This window comes from Astatotilapia calliptera, chromosome 6 (genome assembly GCF_964374335.1).
Source record: "Astatotilapia calliptera chromosome 6, fAstCal68.1, whole genome shotgun sequence".
Classification (NCBI taxonomy): Eukaryota; Metazoa; Chordata; class Actinopteri; order Cichliformes; family Cichlidae; genus Astatotilapia; species Astatotilapia calliptera.
In genome coordinates this window covers 30,969,587-30,985,835 of record NC_137427.1, presented here as the reverse complement: position 1 = coordinate 30,985,835, position 16,249 = coordinate 30,969,587, and the positions used below count along the sequence as shown (strand labels likewise).

The 16,249-nt window shown below is 38.5% G+C and overlaps 1 protein-coding gene and 1 non-coding gene across 2 annotated transcripts; one reads left to right on the top strand and one right to left on the bottom strand.

Annotated features, from left to right (window-relative positions):
• Positions 1-2,936: 2,936 nt before the first annotated feature.
• LOC113024485 (uncharacterized) lies at positions 2,937-4,019 on the bottom strand. Its single transcript, XR_013909762.1, has 2 exons — positions 3,962-4,019; positions 2,937-3,022 (listed from the first exon to the last, which is right to left on the bottom strand). It is a non-coding gene; the product is annotated as an uncharacterized LOC113024485 (transcript).
• A 461-nt stretch (positions 4,020-4,480) lies between these two features.
• On the top strand, positions 4,481-12,262 carry LOC113024484 (peptidyl-prolyl cis-trans isomerase NIMA-interacting 1-like). Its single transcript, XM_026171616.2, has 5 exons — positions 4,481-4,694; positions 8,358-8,440; positions 9,221-9,329; positions 9,405-9,515; positions 11,481-12,262. The coding sequence occupies exons 1-5, from the start codon at positions 4,637-4,639 to the stop codon at positions 11,588-11,590; spliced, it is 471 nt and encodes a 156-aa protein (XP_026027401.1). The 5' UTR covers positions 4,481-4,636; the 3' UTR covers positions 11,591-12,262.
• Positions 12,263-16,249: the final 3,987 nt, after the last annotated feature.

Here is a 16,249-nt window from a genome sequence, read left to right as displayed (position 1 = left end):
AGTCTTAAAGTTAAAGCTAAACCTAAAGCTAACTGACAATTCAGTTCAGCTCGATTTTATTTATAAAGTTCCAACATTTGCCTCGAGGCGCTGTATAATGCAAAGCAAAGACCCAAAAATAACAGTGAGACAGTGAGAAGGCAAAACTCATTTTTAACAGGAAGAAACCTCCAGCAGAACCAGGCTCAGGGAGCAACAACAACAAATAAAAAGGTTTTAAAAAGAGGCCGTGAACAAGACAGTTTTCTTTATTTGGACTGCAGTCTGCAACCCGTAAGAAACCAGGAGACCAAGAACATCAGTAGACCACCAAACACAGAGAAACATAGTGGGAGGTTGGGGGTTGCAAAGTAGGTGTTTAGTGGTTAAAAGGTTTAGCCAGTGTGGAGGACTGACACTAAAACCACTACAAGAGAAACGAGTACATGATGATTTGTTTCTGCAATTGTAGGGAAAAGGTGAAGAACAGTATGTGTGAACAAGTGCCCTTACTCTTTCTTTACAGTGCATGCATGTAACTAACTGCTGTGTTAGTATTAATTATTAGTAGTAGTATTAGTAGTAATAGTATTACAACAGAGTATTTTAGGCTTGGTTTGCTGTATATAGTGTGTATTGTTAGAAAGTAATGCATAAAGATTTAGAATATTGTGTCACGTCTGACCTCTCCCTCAACTTCAATAGATACATGTGAAGGTCAAAGTGATAATAATACTATGAAGAGCTATTGTAAACCTTACTGCTATTGTTTGTATTGACAGCATATGGAGAATGATAAATGGGGATTCTAATTATCACATTACTTTGGACGTTACTTTGATCTCTTCTTCAACGTCAAATAAGGTAAAACTTGCCTTTTATTTTTAAAAATGATTCAAATTCTTGTATTGGCAACAATTTGGAAATGATACTAGTATATAGGGATTCTAATTATCACATTTGACGTCTTCCCTTATTCAGCAGTTGTTGTTTGTCTTTCCACAGCTGTGCACGACTGTCCTCTCATTCTTTTCCTTCTTTGATGCAGTTTTAGTAAAAGGTTTACATCAATTGCCAGAAATGTCAGTTAACCTAGAATGACTGTTGGCTAAAGCTCTGAAGTGTTGGGACAGACAATATTATCCATGTCCAATAAGACTGAGTCTATAAGTAAGTGATTTAGGTCTCCATGGCAGCAGGACTTCGCTCTCACTTTGCCAAAAGTGCTGCTTCCACTTCAAACATGTTGGATGGCTTTGTTCAGTGCAGACATGTTCTTACACACCAAACTAGGAAAATGTTTGATTATGGGCCTGGTTTTGTGCCCACATCGGTGTTGTAATGCTAAATCTAAAATCTAAAACAGAGTTGCAGGCCATGGCACTTCTTTGTAGTAGCAGCATTTATTTAGCTGCAACAAAGGTCAAAGTATCAATGCCACGGGCTTCCTGACATGTAGAACTGCAAAAATAGTTTACACAATAGACCTTTTATGAATTCACGCTGATGCAGTGAATACAAGCAGGTGGTTTTTGTACTATAGCTGTCTTATCTGATCAGTACACTACAGAAAGGTTTCTAAAATAAAAGTACATGTTAGATGCACAAAGGTCTTATAATTTCCTCTGAAATGTGGTCCAGTACCAGAGTAATGTGGTAAAGAATGGTTTAACATATCGAGGTTAAACATATAGTGTACAGGGAGTTTTAGCACTCATACCAATTCCCCCTGGTTGCCAACCCCAGCTCACAGTCTGAGAACTGCTGCCAAAGCTGATTAATCAGTTAGTATCACTTTTTTAAGTCAAAGGACTTTTTTTTTTTTGTTGAAAACAGCATTTGTGTAAATCGAGCTTCTGCAACGCATATATGCGATAAACTCATTAGCTATACTGGTCTTATGTACAGAGGTAAAGCTACGTCTAATTAAAAGTTTGTGGAGGAGTTGGAGCAGAAGGCCCCTAGAAAACCTGATGGTCTCTATTTGCCTCCACTGAAATTATTCATATACATCCCCACGTGAATGGTGTTGGATGCACAGCCATAGGCAAATATCATTGCCAAGATCCACTGAGAAGTTTGTAAGTCCCATTGGCACCAATTAATCCCTTCTACTTTCTACCACCAACATCAAAAGCAACTAACTCCATGTTTTTTTACATGCTTTTGCCCAACACTTTACCTTCATCCAGCAAGCTGGAAAGCAAAGAGTAATTTGGAGAAGAGTTAGCGATACATAAGGTTTCCCAGTCTCACCCAGTATGAGAAAATAATTAATGGACAACAAAGACCAGCACTCACTCTCAGTCAGGTAAATATCAGTTTTATTTCCAAAATATCAAAAAACAAAACAAAAAAAACCTCAACGTCTCTTTCACAAAGTAATTTGAGAGGAAAAATTAAAACTTGTTGCTGTGTGAGAGTCGCTCTCGCTCCATCATGTTGTGTGAGACCTTCAATTCCAGCGGCGCATCTGTGTTTGTGTTTGTAGCAAGAAACATCTTTACATCTGTACATCTGACTCGTAGTTCCCCTCTTGCTTACTGGTAGTACAGCTCAAGGTTCATCCCATCGTGGATTTCATCTGGAGAGTTTTTGGTTAAGTACAACAAAAATAATCTTGATCTTTAAATCAAGAAAAAAAAAAAATTTTTTTAACCGATTTAAACAATTTATGGATACATTTATGTTATGGATCATTGTGAGTGCAATAAAAAGAACTGCAGTTGTTCTGTGAGGGTGTAATAATGTCATGGTCATTATCATTATTAAATTAAAGGTAATCTAACTAAAACCACATAAGTATAACTACAGGAAAAAAAACCTTTAAAGGATACAGTCACCCAGAGACACGTGGTCCTTGAATATGGTGTACCTGTGGAAAACAAAGGACAACATTTAGGTCCAAATAGATGAGCTTTTGTCATCAAGCACATCAAATCCCATTTGAGCAGCTCACCATTTCTTTAACACGATCTTATCATGCCGTGTTCCTGTCTGGGCAGCTATGAGCTTCTTCAGATCTCCGATGGTATCCTCAGAGCTGAAACACCAAAGTTAAGGAAGGGCAGTGTAACAGCTTGGAAAACATCCAGAGTGTTAACAAATGCGTGGTTAAAAAAATCTGAGCGTTGTCTGCTAATATCATTTTGTTTCTTTTGATCTGCAGATGGACGGCGCAGCAGCTTTGGACGCTCTGCTTTCCTCAATCAAAACACACGCAGGATGGCTAAAGTGTTCTAGCTAAACTGGTCCAACTCTCTCTGTAGCCCCGTGACAGACTGCTCCTGAACCCATTATAGGCAAAACACATCTAACACTTGATCAAACAAGATCCCTTCAAGCTGCGACACCTAGAAGTTACTGAAAATCATCAGACTTTTAGCTGATTGTCAAGTGGCGTTCATTCAAGTGGTATTATATCTGCTGTCAAGAGTTGGCAAGTGGGGGCAAGCACCATTTTTAAGCATCATTTGATGATAATAAACATAAATAGCGTCATATATTAAAAGGTAAAAGAACATGAAAGACCAAAATGTAAGACACTGACGTTTTAAATAAAGTTCACTTACAAGCTGAAATCTCAAATATGACTATTATAATCACCCACAGACTTGCAATTGTGGGATTCTGTATTAACGGAATGAAATAAGTCATAAGAAATGCCAAGATAAACAGTGACACTGAATTTTAGTCTTATAACATACTCTAGAAACTCATATGTTAATAGATTCATTGTAAAACTATTCTCCACACCATTCTATAATATAAATGAGCTTTGCTTGCGTCTTAAAAGTAAGTCCATACTTTCAGAGCAGGGGTGCGTTGAAAGCAGATGCAGATGAATGCTGTACTGTTAAAAATCCTGACTTATGTTAACTCATCTCAAGACATCCCAGATGTCTGCACCTAAAACATTATTTTGACGTGTATGTTGAGAGACAATATTCAGCATCATTTTCAGAGTTTCAGCAAAGGATACTTGCACTTGACCCGGACTTTCTTGCCTAGACGGTCGTTGCAAACCACTTCGATCATCTTTACGTCTGCAGAAAAAAGGAAGAGATGAGACAACGTTAGACAAATGAAGGTATTAGATGATAAAGTAGGTGATAACCATAGTGAGTTTGTTTTATAGAAGACGCGCTGGAAATCACAGGCACAGAAATCTACTGAAATCAGCCAGGTTGTTTTGTTTAGCTAACGTTAGCTGTTGCTCACAACACCACGTTAATGTAACAAACGGGACTTATATTTAAATACACTCATGGGCAGCTTTATGTGTTCAAAATTCGAAACATTATGATACCGTATAAAAACCGCACGTTGAAGCTGTCATCCTTACCTTGAAACGTGCAGCAGAAAAAACAATTATTTCCTTCGCTGATATTTTCTGGAAACCTCTCGGTCCTGCTTACCGTAAAGCTGGTTTAGTTGCGAATTCGCCTTCCTACCAATCAAATGAGGACTACGATGATTGGCGCTCTCACTAGACCTATCAGAGAACAAAAACCCCCACCAATGGCGGACCTAATACTGGAAACAACTTTTACCATAAACGTCAGGCCAACTGTCGTAATCTGCCTAGCTGCAGCTTGGTTCGTCACACGGCTTCTAGATTGAAATCAAATTTGAAAACGCTGCTGCAGAAAGCAACATGGCAGACGAGGAGAACCTACCGCCCGGATGGGAGAAAAGAATGAGCCGCAGTTCAGGTGATAAAACACGAGCCAAAAGAAGCTAAGTGTCCTAAATAGTGAGCTAAACTGCAGTGTATAGTGAACTTAGCTCAGTAGCTAGCAACCTCAGCATCGTGCATTAGTGCTGAAACGAGGTTGGAGTGACGTGTTTAATCATTGCAGTCTAAAAGCAGCGAGGGGTTAGTCGCTGCTGTCATTGTCTTTATTTAATTGTGGCGTTTTCTCAGCTTGTTTTAGGCACTTTAGCTTCATTATCGCGCCAAAGCTGATTCATTCAACCTGGCTGCGGCAGGGCCCTGCATGACGTCAGCCCGCCCCAGCACCTCACCTGCAGACTGAACGAGTCCCAGCAGTAGGACGCTTTTCAGAATGCTAAACTTATGCATCCTCTCTCCTCCCTCCTCACGTGACACAGTTTATCGTCATAGCTCTCGTGCTGTGGTGTTTTGTAAGGACCAGTAAATTCTAATACAGCACAGTTACACGGAGAAACACTGTAATATTTAATATACAGTTAACCTAAATATTTTAGCATCCCTCAAGGAAGCTAATTAGTTAAAAAAGAAAGAAAAACAAAACAGTTACTGTGAGGTGAAAATTGCTGGGGTCGTTGCTCAAAGTCTTAAAACACTTTTATTTAATTTGTTTTTGTTTAATTTTGCATTACCTAGTTACTCCTTGGAGAAAGTAATTTCTCGTTATACTTTGCGCTACTCCACCGCAACATGACTGACAGCATGTTGTGATGCATTATAAGCCTTAGGCTACATCCCACACAGTGACAAAAACCCCTATCATAACGGAGGCTGTAAGATTTTTTTTTTTTTTTTTTTTTTTTTTTGTAGTGATAACACGTGGCAAAGTTGAAAACCAACTCAAGGAGCCTTCAGACACACACTGATTCTACTGTTGAAACATGTACAGGTAGAAATGGAGGCTGAGCCTGATGGCTCATCACTTCCTTTATTACCTGTTGGGCTCTGGCTGCTGACTAAGGGTCAGGATACACCGACTCTGGGTTCTTCACCGTGAAGATGTTTGTAAAAAGATGTTGCATTAACAGTATACTGCAGCAGTTTCTGCTCTGGATGCAGTTTGCGCTTCGTGATCTCATCCTTTCATTCAATGAAATGGCAACATCACCACTTCTCAAATGTTGTAAACTGCTCCACCATTTTCCTCCTCCCTGCAAAAATCTGAACTCAGCTGACAGCAGCACAGGAAGAAAACTGCTGGTTTGATTTTTTTTCCTCTCTTTTCGTTCAATCTGCCCATTGCTGAGATAATTGAAGAACCTTTTCAATGCAAATAGTGAAATGATGTAATACAGTTGCTGAAATTAGTACAGTGATATGTTACAGTGCTGCCTGTCTTGTTACCTTGTAGCCTGTTATATCAACGACTAATAAAGATAAGTAAGGAAGTAGCAATAACGCAAGTAAATAAATCAAAGGTAAATATTTGGAAGATATAAAATAAAAAATACTAATATTTTGTTTTTGTTTTTTTTAGCATATCTAAAGATGGCTCGAGAGATTATTATTATTTTTTTTTTTTTTTTAAATTGGCCTGTTAGATTTGAATGACTTTCAGACTGTGAAGGAGAAGCTGCTTTAAGCTTTGAAATCGTTCTTAAGTGAGGGCTTGTGTGGGAGTCTGTGAGTTGGACAGGTGGCCCAGCTGTGCACCGTGACTCACTCTACACTGACGATAAAACCACAAAGTTCTCATTTAGCAACAGCAGCTCCTCCATCGACACGTACCTCCTTCACATCTCTCTGAGATGGCTAGGAAGAGCCGTCTCCTAGTGACAGTGCTAGCAACTAGTTGCCAACTAGTACTGGACAACAAGCTAATTGCTTTATATGAAGATGGAGCCTGACCAGAGGAAGAAAGGAGGCATGCTTGAGTCATGGAAAGCACCCAAAGCATATAAAAGCTGGGCAGAGCCACTTTAATGTCACCCCGTGGTTTGTGGGCACCAGCTTTGAAACTTGCAGTGTGGCAGTTGGGCTTTCACCATCTTGGTCTTATGAAACCACACATGAAAATGTTAGCACTGCAAAAGAGCCGATCAGTGAACATTAGCGGTAGCAGGGTTGTGTGTCAGAGCGTATACCATTTAGCAGTTTACCTGGAAGTCTTTATTTGCAAAGATAAAAACAGTCGGGTTTCATGATGTTGGACTGCAGCTTTAAGGTCACATTTGGCCTAATAAATGAATCAGTGGTCCGTGAAAACAGTCTTAAAATAAGAATTACTTTTTAAACAGAAGAAACTGTATAGTTGACTCAGTGTTTGTTAAGTACAATCGAATCCTAAACTAGAGAAAGGTGCTTCTTTTAAAAGTGTACGGCCTCAGCAGCATTTTTTTTCCTTTTACACCTTTTTGCTGAAAGGCCGTGAAGGATTCAAAGGTGGTTCTTCTATGAAGACATCCTGCGATATTTATTTTCTCCTGTGCAGATGGCCTTTAATGTCTAATATAAAAGGCTTTGCTCATAGTTGTAAACTCACACAATAAGCTTTTTTTAGTCAGTTTGGTTATTGTGGCTTTTTGATAGCATCTCTGATGCTTTTCTCTCATTACCTTTATTTACAGTCATGGCAGGAAGCAGTTTGGTTGTTTTTTTTTTTGTTTTTTGTTTTTTTTCTTTTTAGCAGCTCACAACAGTGGCTTACACACATCATCAGTGATCAGCTGTCAAAGAAAGGTGGACATTTAGCAGCTTAAATGATGGCTCTAAGGCTACGTTCACACTGCAGGCGAAAGTGCATCAAATCCGATTTTTCTGACCCTGTGCGACCCATATCCGATCATGCTATGACAGTGTGAACGGCGCAAATCCGATCTGGGTCACTTTCGTATGTGGTACTGAATCTGATACATATCTGATGTTTTAGAAAGCGACTGCTGTTTGAATGGTCATGTCGCATTAAATCCGTCTTTTACGTCACCGACACAAGACAGACGCCAATTATCAGCGCCGGAGAAGCGCCCAATAAGACATCGCGAACGCTTCCTGGCCATCCCGTGTAGATGTCAGTGAAACTGTTGGGAAGACAACGTTGGAGAAACGTGATTATTTTATTTGTACTGTATAATCTGCAGATTCTGACAGAAATCTGCAGCTATCCTTTGAAGCACCGCTCCTCTCTAAAACAGCAATAAGGATCATTATTAAGTTATCTACATTATTATGTAAATAACAAAATAAAGTCTGAAGTCTTTATATTAAGGGCCATCAGTCAAACAATACTGTTTGCTCTGGGTCGAAACAGAGCGCGTTGTGTGTGACGTCTTCTTTTGCGCATGCGGGCCGCTTTGAGCGTTCACACTAGAGCGCGTTTGCTGTCGCATTTTATTTGTAGTGTGAACACGCAGACAAAAAAATTGGATTTGATCAAAAAATCGGAATTGAGCATTAAGACCTGCAGTGTGAACGTAGCCTAACTCTCAGGTGTACTCCAGGATAACTTGTTAGGTTCAGCGTCGGCCATCCCTGTGTAAAACTCAAGTCTTAGACATTTTCGTGTGAAGTGAGGCCAGTTGCTGTAGCACAGTATCCTGTACTGGGTGAATGGGTAGCTGCAGAGTCCGTGTTGTGTTTACATGTGTTTAAAAAGATCTTAATAAAGCTTAATGAATTTACTGGTTCTCTGTCATTACTTCAACAGGCAAAGTGTACTACTTCAACCACATCACTAATGCCAGCCAGTGGGAACGTCCAGTGGGAGACGGACGTGGCGAGCCAGATAAGGTTGTGTGTAATGTTTAGTTTAGTTTTTTTTTTTTTTTTTTTTATGCACGTGATGAGTCAGTGCTACTTTCCCTAAAGAGGTACTGAAACACGTTTTACACGGCATGTTCAGATTCCAGCTAGGGTACTGGTAATGCCTGCAAATTATTTATGATTCGACAACTATTGTGAAAAATCATTTTGGCCGGGGGATAGCGTTCTCCAGGATAACATTTGAAATGTTCCTGTAAGACATCAGGGAGCTGCCTGCAATATGACACGTATGCATTTAAATAGTGATAGGAGGAACGGTGCAGAGAAATGGAATCCAGTCATTAACAGTATTTAATATTTCACATAATTATTAATAAAGACTGATGGACAACTGTGTGCTTTTACTTAGCTAATGGTTATCGTCATTGCTGATCAGTATGTATCTTATCTTATCACAATACTTAGTTATGAAGCAGACAGGGGGGAAAAAACCATCAACAGCACCACCTGGTGGACTGAAACAGTAATTAATTTTATTATTCTAGGACTAAGCAATTTAGTTGTTGTTGTTTTTTTTCTTTTACACTTGCGACTTATGTAATGTTGATTGGTGTTCTTGTATGTTCATGACATCTGGTGGAAGGTCAAAGGAAGAACCAGTCAAATGTAGTTGTAGGGCTGCATGACTTGCTGTAAAGTTGAAATTCTGCCATCCAAATTGTAAAGTGGTTCTGATACTCCAACATCTGGAGTGTTAACACACAAATACTGATATATTTGTATATGTATATATTTTTTAAAATTCAGGTACGCTGCTCTCATCTCTTGGTGAAGCATAATCAGTCGCGTCGTCCATCTTCCTGGAGGGAACAAAACATTACACGATCTAAAGATGAGGCCTTGGATTTGATTCAGAGTAAGTAAGGCAGCATGGAGAGGAGATTTTACAAAGTCTGATGAATGCATTTAATATCTTCTGTCTTCTGTGCAGAGTACATAGAACAGATCAAGTCTGGACAGGAGAAGTTTGAGTCCCTGGCATCTCAGTTTAGCGACTGCAGCTCCGCTAAGAATGGTGGAGATCTGGGACTGTTTGGTAGAGGTATGCACGGCGTGATGTCATTCTCTGTTCAGTGCAGTCTCTCATTCAGCATCTCCTTCATCTGTCTTTCTGAATAAAACAAAATCCTGCACATAGCTCTCCATCAAGTGATCAAACATTCAGTGCATGAATAACTGATAGTAGTGACAAGTTAAACCAGCAGTTTGTGAGCACAGTTTAATTCCATATTTGTCACACGTTTCAAACATCTATCCCTAATTTCCCTCGGGATTAATAAAGTATTCTGATTCTGATTTTCAATATGAGACAAGGATAACCAGAGTAAATACAGAAGTTGCAGTTTTTACCCCTCGGCCGTAAAAAGCCGATGTGGTATTGTCGTCACTCCGCCTGATGCATGGGTGGCATGAATGCACAAGTTTGTGAATGCGATAACTCAAAGCAAAGTTCACACTATAGGTGTATCTCCTAAGAATCTTGGGCAAGTTCAAATTTCATTAACCTCAACCTAAATGTAGGGCTGCTCGATTATGGCAAAAATGATAATCACGATTATTTTCACTGAAATCAAGATCTCGATTATTTGACGATATTTATTTAACAATAACAATGTATTGAATAATGACTTTAAAAAATAATATAAAATAGTGTGCAAATACTGATAACAGTGCAAATGTTTGCAATATAAAAAATAAATGAAAAATGTAAACATCTATGTTTAGTGAACTTTGCAGTGTTGGCCTGTGGTGCAGCTACCACACTGTAGCAGAGTTTACACACTATGTCTACTTGATCCACATCTGACTCTGCGAACCCATAATGGTTTTTTTTTTGTGTTTGTTTTGTTTTTAACCTCTCTTTTCAACCAGCGGCAGTCACTCTCCTCTCCAAATAATTTCTGCTTAGCTTTCCGAGCTTCCCTCGGGTCCTCTTAATTGTTGTGACGCGTGTTCGAAATGCAGAGAGGTGCGCTCGATTTGCCACACGGAGCAGCGCGAGAGTAAAGCACGAGGGAGGGGCTAATAATCGGCTCAGTCATTTTTAATGATCGTTGAAAGCCCAGATCGTAATCGTGATTAAAATTCGATTAATTGAGCAGCCCTACCTAAATGTCAATATTAGAGGTGAAGTTTTCTGAAAAATCTTGTGAATGCGATAAAGAAGGAAGTCTCAATTTTCAAATTTATACCATAGGAGCATCAGCCACGAGGCTTTAAGGCTTTAGGGGTAGCACTGGTGACTGCCAGTTATTTTAAGTGATGACCTCATTTATTATGATCATCTGAAACACCAGCAAGTCCACCTCTGAATGTAGCTTTGTGTTGAGCTGATCTGGCCATTGGTTCTTGAAAACCCTCCAATGTGGCTGAATTAAAACATTTTGCAAAGAAGAGTTGGCCCAAATTTGTCCACAGCGAAGTGAAAAAGATTATTGGCAGTTATTACTAGCATTTGTTTGACCTGAAACTGTACGTTAGGCTTGTAGGAGCTGTTTTTGTGTTGTTACCTTTGTGTGCCACTAGGGGTCACTTTTTGAATGTTTATGGTGTCTTACTTAAGGTATGCACAGGTAATTATCAGAGGGTGTTGTTGTTCGGAAGGAGCAAACGGTTTGTGACACGCTGGAAACTAAGAGAACTGTTGAACAACAAATGCAACCAATTGAAAGCATTAAAGGTGTTAAATGGGCAAGATAAGCACAGCTGGATTTATTGGATTTTCTCAAGTTTCATTCATAAGAGTGGCACCGCGTCACCCCCGCCATCGAACACCTAAGTGGCTTCAAGTGTAGGCTTAGCCTGTACAAGCCTGTTATCTAGCTGCACAAACTCTGTAGAACTGAATAAAAGAAATTAATGTAATTAATCATGTAAATGAGCTAATATGTCATTAATATGAAATAGTCATACAAATGAATGATTACCTATAGATGCACGTGCTGATGTGCATCATGTTGTATGAGTTTTTATTTGGATAATGGCTCAGTGTGTGTTTCTGCTTTAGGTCAGATGCAGAAGCCTTTTGAAGACGCCTCCTTTGCTCTCAAAGTGGGAGACATGAGCGGCCCTGTTTTTACTGACTCTGGAGTCCACATCATCTTACGCACTGGTTGACAAGAAGACTCCACACGTTGTACTTTCCTCTTCCATCATCAAGCACACATACAAAGTCTAACCCAGTCAATCCTGCAGATTATTTTAATGGCACATAGCACCCCAGTAAACAAAGCTTAAAGCCTGCATCGCATCATTTGAGGCAGGATCCGTTTGTTCCAAGCACCATTAAACGATTATTCTTTAAGATCTTTTATTAACGATGACAGTGCCTGTTGACGTGACCGCCCTATGGAAACTTTCATATAAGTGAGGATTATTTAAAGTCTACTTGGTATGTGCATGACTTCTAAAGGACCACTTACTGTATGTTTCCCCATAAGATTTCCCATTTCCACTGTATGTGTGCCAAAGCAGTTCCTTAACTGTTTTGGAAAATAGGTTCAAATACTTTCTAATATTAGCAGCATCCCTGCAGATGGAGAAAGCACTGTTGTTCTGAGTTTACTAGAGTTAATCTTTGTGTTTTCCATTATTCAAAAAATGGAATTATTTCTTTACACAATCCACTCTGAAAACGCATGATTTCTGGCCTTTGGATATGCCTTGATGGCACCGCTGAAAGCTTGCAGGTTTTAACAATAATCTCCACAGCTTTTAAAACCATCAATGTTCAGATGAACTGTTAACACTGTTGTGTCATTGAGGCAAAAATAAAATCTCCTTTTGTAAGTCTGGTTTTTGTTATTTCCATGATTTAACCACCTTCAAGCGTTTCCAGTTTAGAAACTCTTTAGGAAGAGACAGGAAGTGACTAAAGTGTAGATTGTATATCGGTTTTAAACCTCTGATCTGGTGTTATGTGTTGGGTCTTCAAAACAGGTGTGTATAGATCCTTAGTTTTTGTATGCGAGGCTTTTCTTTTTCATAGCCTATAAAAATAAAGACCTTTCAAACGTGTGAGCAATGCAGCGCATTAAAGGAAAACTACTTCTTGCTTCTCATCCCAACAAAGGACATCTATAGGGGAAAAAAGGTTCCATATGAAAAATATTAAAGGACAAATGGAGAAACAAACCGCATAAAACTGATGTAATTAAAATCTGTAAAAGCTGCTGTCAAATACTCATATTTAGGCTGTCATAAAGCACAATAATAGACATTAATTTCTGGGATGTTAGGTTTGTTTTCAAGTTGATTTATAGAAATGAAAAACTGTTTGGTGTCAACCATTGATTGGTGTAGTGGTTAACACCACACATATGTTTGACCTCGTTCAGTGCCCAAGTCTGTTCTACATAAACCTTAGTGTTGCAATTTAGTCATATCTTTAAATGTATCTTTTTAATGTACCCACAGCCATGTACTGGTGGTTCTGTAGTCTCTAGACGTCTTGACTGTAAAGCCCTGGTTCTCCCTTGGCAAATGTTTTCAACATTTCACCACTATCTCCTTTCACTTTTCATACGTAAGTTGTCTTGGATTCCTCCCAATGCTTTTATGTGTTTCCCATTCTCAGAATCAGCTCTGTTTGTAAACACACCTGACCTCTTTCACAAGCTGTTTTCTGCAGTGAAAATAACAAATCACAAGTTTTTATTGGTCAATTATTGCTTAAGCATGCGTGTCGACTTCACTACGAGGCATGTACATAAAATTAACGTCTAAATCTTTAATCTGAATTTTTATAAATAATCATGCTAATCATGATTGGGCCATTTGACACCATCACATCTGGACAAAAAAAGTTTCTCTTATAGAAAATGTTATAAAGGCTGTGTGGAAGTTCCTCAAACCATATGCATTATAGTGCTGTGAGATACAGCAAGTTTTGGTATTGATCTGATATCAAATACAGTCCCAGGACTGCTGATGCCAATACACATGTGCACATATACACATACTTTTAACATAAGAAGGGCAGCTTTGTTGGGGAGATTATGGAGTGTGTCATGACTTATTAATCATCATTATTCTGAACATATTTTAATGATCCCTAACTCACTGGGATTTTTACATTGCACTTAAATTAGTTAACAAGACAAAAAACACCTTTTTGGAGATCTGGCGTGTAAATATGCCTGAAAGTCAGAAATTGACCCATTTCTGTTGTTTAAATGTGCAAAAGACTATTAACATGTGACAGTCAACACAAAAAGGTTCAGACAGTTTTCATAGTGTGTTTTCATTCAGTGGGCTACAGACTGAACTTGGAGGATAGAAATAAAGTATTGATCGTACGTTGCTATTATTGATCTGATACCAATACCTGCATTGGTATTGATACTATCAACTGCTGTGTTCTTTCTAAAGGCCAGCAGAGAAAAACTCCTGTAGATCACATTATAAAAGAATATATGTAAGTAACCACAGAGAAAACTGTGGGGTCCTTTTATTTTGAGAGAAGATGAGTAAAGTCAAAGTATAAGTTTTCGAAATTTATTAGGCGGGTAAAGGTTCAAATTAAGATGGCTGCTGTGCCTCTTCCTCTGTTTAGTGAGCCAAACGGACAAAGGTCACTGCATCCAAGCAGTAAACACTTTTATCATGAGTCACACAAACAGAATATTAATATGATTGGTTAAAAAGTTGGGGTGTAGCTGTGGTTTATACTTGGCTTTTCCCTTATTTGGGATTTGGTCTGGCTCTCGCTCATCATACATCTCCTGCAGTGGGCATCTCCCTGTGGAGAGATGGAGAGAAAACTCCTCCCTACACACACACACCAGAATTTACAGCCTCCAGTACTTTTCCAGGGCATCCTGACTCCAGTCTGCACACGAGTGTGTATTCTGCTGCACACCCTGCACAATGCACAAATAGAGTAAAAGAAATCAATTCCAACAAAACACTAATTTGATTCATGCTATGCAGTTTGAAGCATAAGCTTGTGTCGTTTTGGTCATGTTAGTGTTTTGGAGCCAGAAGTTTGCATACTTGGACAACATGATGGAGTGCTAATTTAGCAGCTCATTCTAGTTACCTTGATTCACAAGCTGTCTTCATAAACGGTGTCGGTGCAACAGGCACACATAAAAGCTATTTAGTGCTAAAGATTAGACTAATATGACACTAAGATGTATAACAATATAAGTATTTCCCCAAAATAAAGCACAAACCTCTACACCACCCAGAAATTTTGTTAATATAACCACAAATTCAGCTCAGGGTACAATTTAAGAAAAAAAATATTATTGACCATTTTGAAAATAGACTCAAAATTTTGACATAAAAGTCAAAATGTGGAGATTACACTTGTTCTTTCAAGACAAACTGCCACAGTTATTAGTGAAATCGTATTTCAGAATCGGTTTTAATAAGGAAATAATTTCTCTTTCAGCACATAAACACGGTGTGGTGATAAATTAAAAAGATTGTGCACGAAGATTCACCTGGTCAGATGGATAAACCACACAAACTTGGAAGAGTGGATTGTACAAAATGAAATGGATGGTAAAGGACAGATGAAAGGCTTTCAGTGGTCACAGCCTCGTGCTATAAAGAGGATGCTCTAGATTAAATATGAATCCTGACTTTATGGAAATCTATGAGAAAATGACCACTTGAATAAGATAAGATAAGATAAGATAAGATAAGATAACCTTTGTTAGTCCCACACGTGGGAAATTTGTTTTGTCACAGCAGGAAGTGGACAGTGCAAAAGTTATGAGGCAAAAATTAGAATACAATAAGAATAAATACAGTACACAACTGTACAGAATAGAATAAAATAAAATACTATATACAGTAGAATAAAATAAAATAAATATACAATAAGATAAAAATAGAATACAAATACAAATACTATATACAACTGAGTAAAAATACAACGATGACAGAAAGGATTATTGCACTTAGTATAGTGACCTAGTGACCTAGTATAGTGACTTAGAATAGTGACCACGGTAAGGAACCTTATTGTTGATGTGTCTCAATTACTAGTTTAAAGTCTCCTTCAGTACAATATAATGTTTGTTTTTTATATTTTGTCTGTCATGTTAGGTCTCATAGTATTCTCTACTCAAACGCCAGAAAGATTTAAATGTTACCTGTGGGTTGACTCTTCAAATGTGTGTGTGTGTGTTTATTTACCCACAAATATTTACTGTTGGTTCTGCAGTTTGTAAATATTTAATCTAAAGTCTGTGTTCTCCAAAGGCAGATGTTTTTACCATTGCTATCTTTGCCCTGTTTGTTTCCCCTTGTTTCACCCCATCTCCTGTCACTTCTCGTACGCAGTGTACTTGGATTCCTCCCAGTTGCCTTTATATGTTTCCCATTCTCAGAATCAGCTGTTTGTGAACAGGCCTGACCTCTTTCACGAGCTGTTTCCTGCAGTGAAAATAACAAAATATAACTGTTTCTTTTACATGTTTAACCCTGGAGAACCCATGGGGTCAGAGCCGACCCCACTGGTTTACTAGGGAAACCATGGGGTCAAATTTGACCCCATGGGTTCTCCAGGGTTAAGTATGCATTACAAAGTGTTATCTTCTTTACTACTTTTAATTAGCATAGCATAAAATCCAAGGTAAGGTCCAAAGATAGTATTTTTCTAACTAATTTGGCCATCAAAAACTATTCTATACAGGCGAAACAGTTTAGAGGCTGATTTGGTTTGTTTTATCAGACTGTATATAAAAGATGGACATGGATTTCAGGTCTGAAACATGAAACCACTGAAAATGTCCTAAATCTGCATTTTTTTGTTTTTGTCCT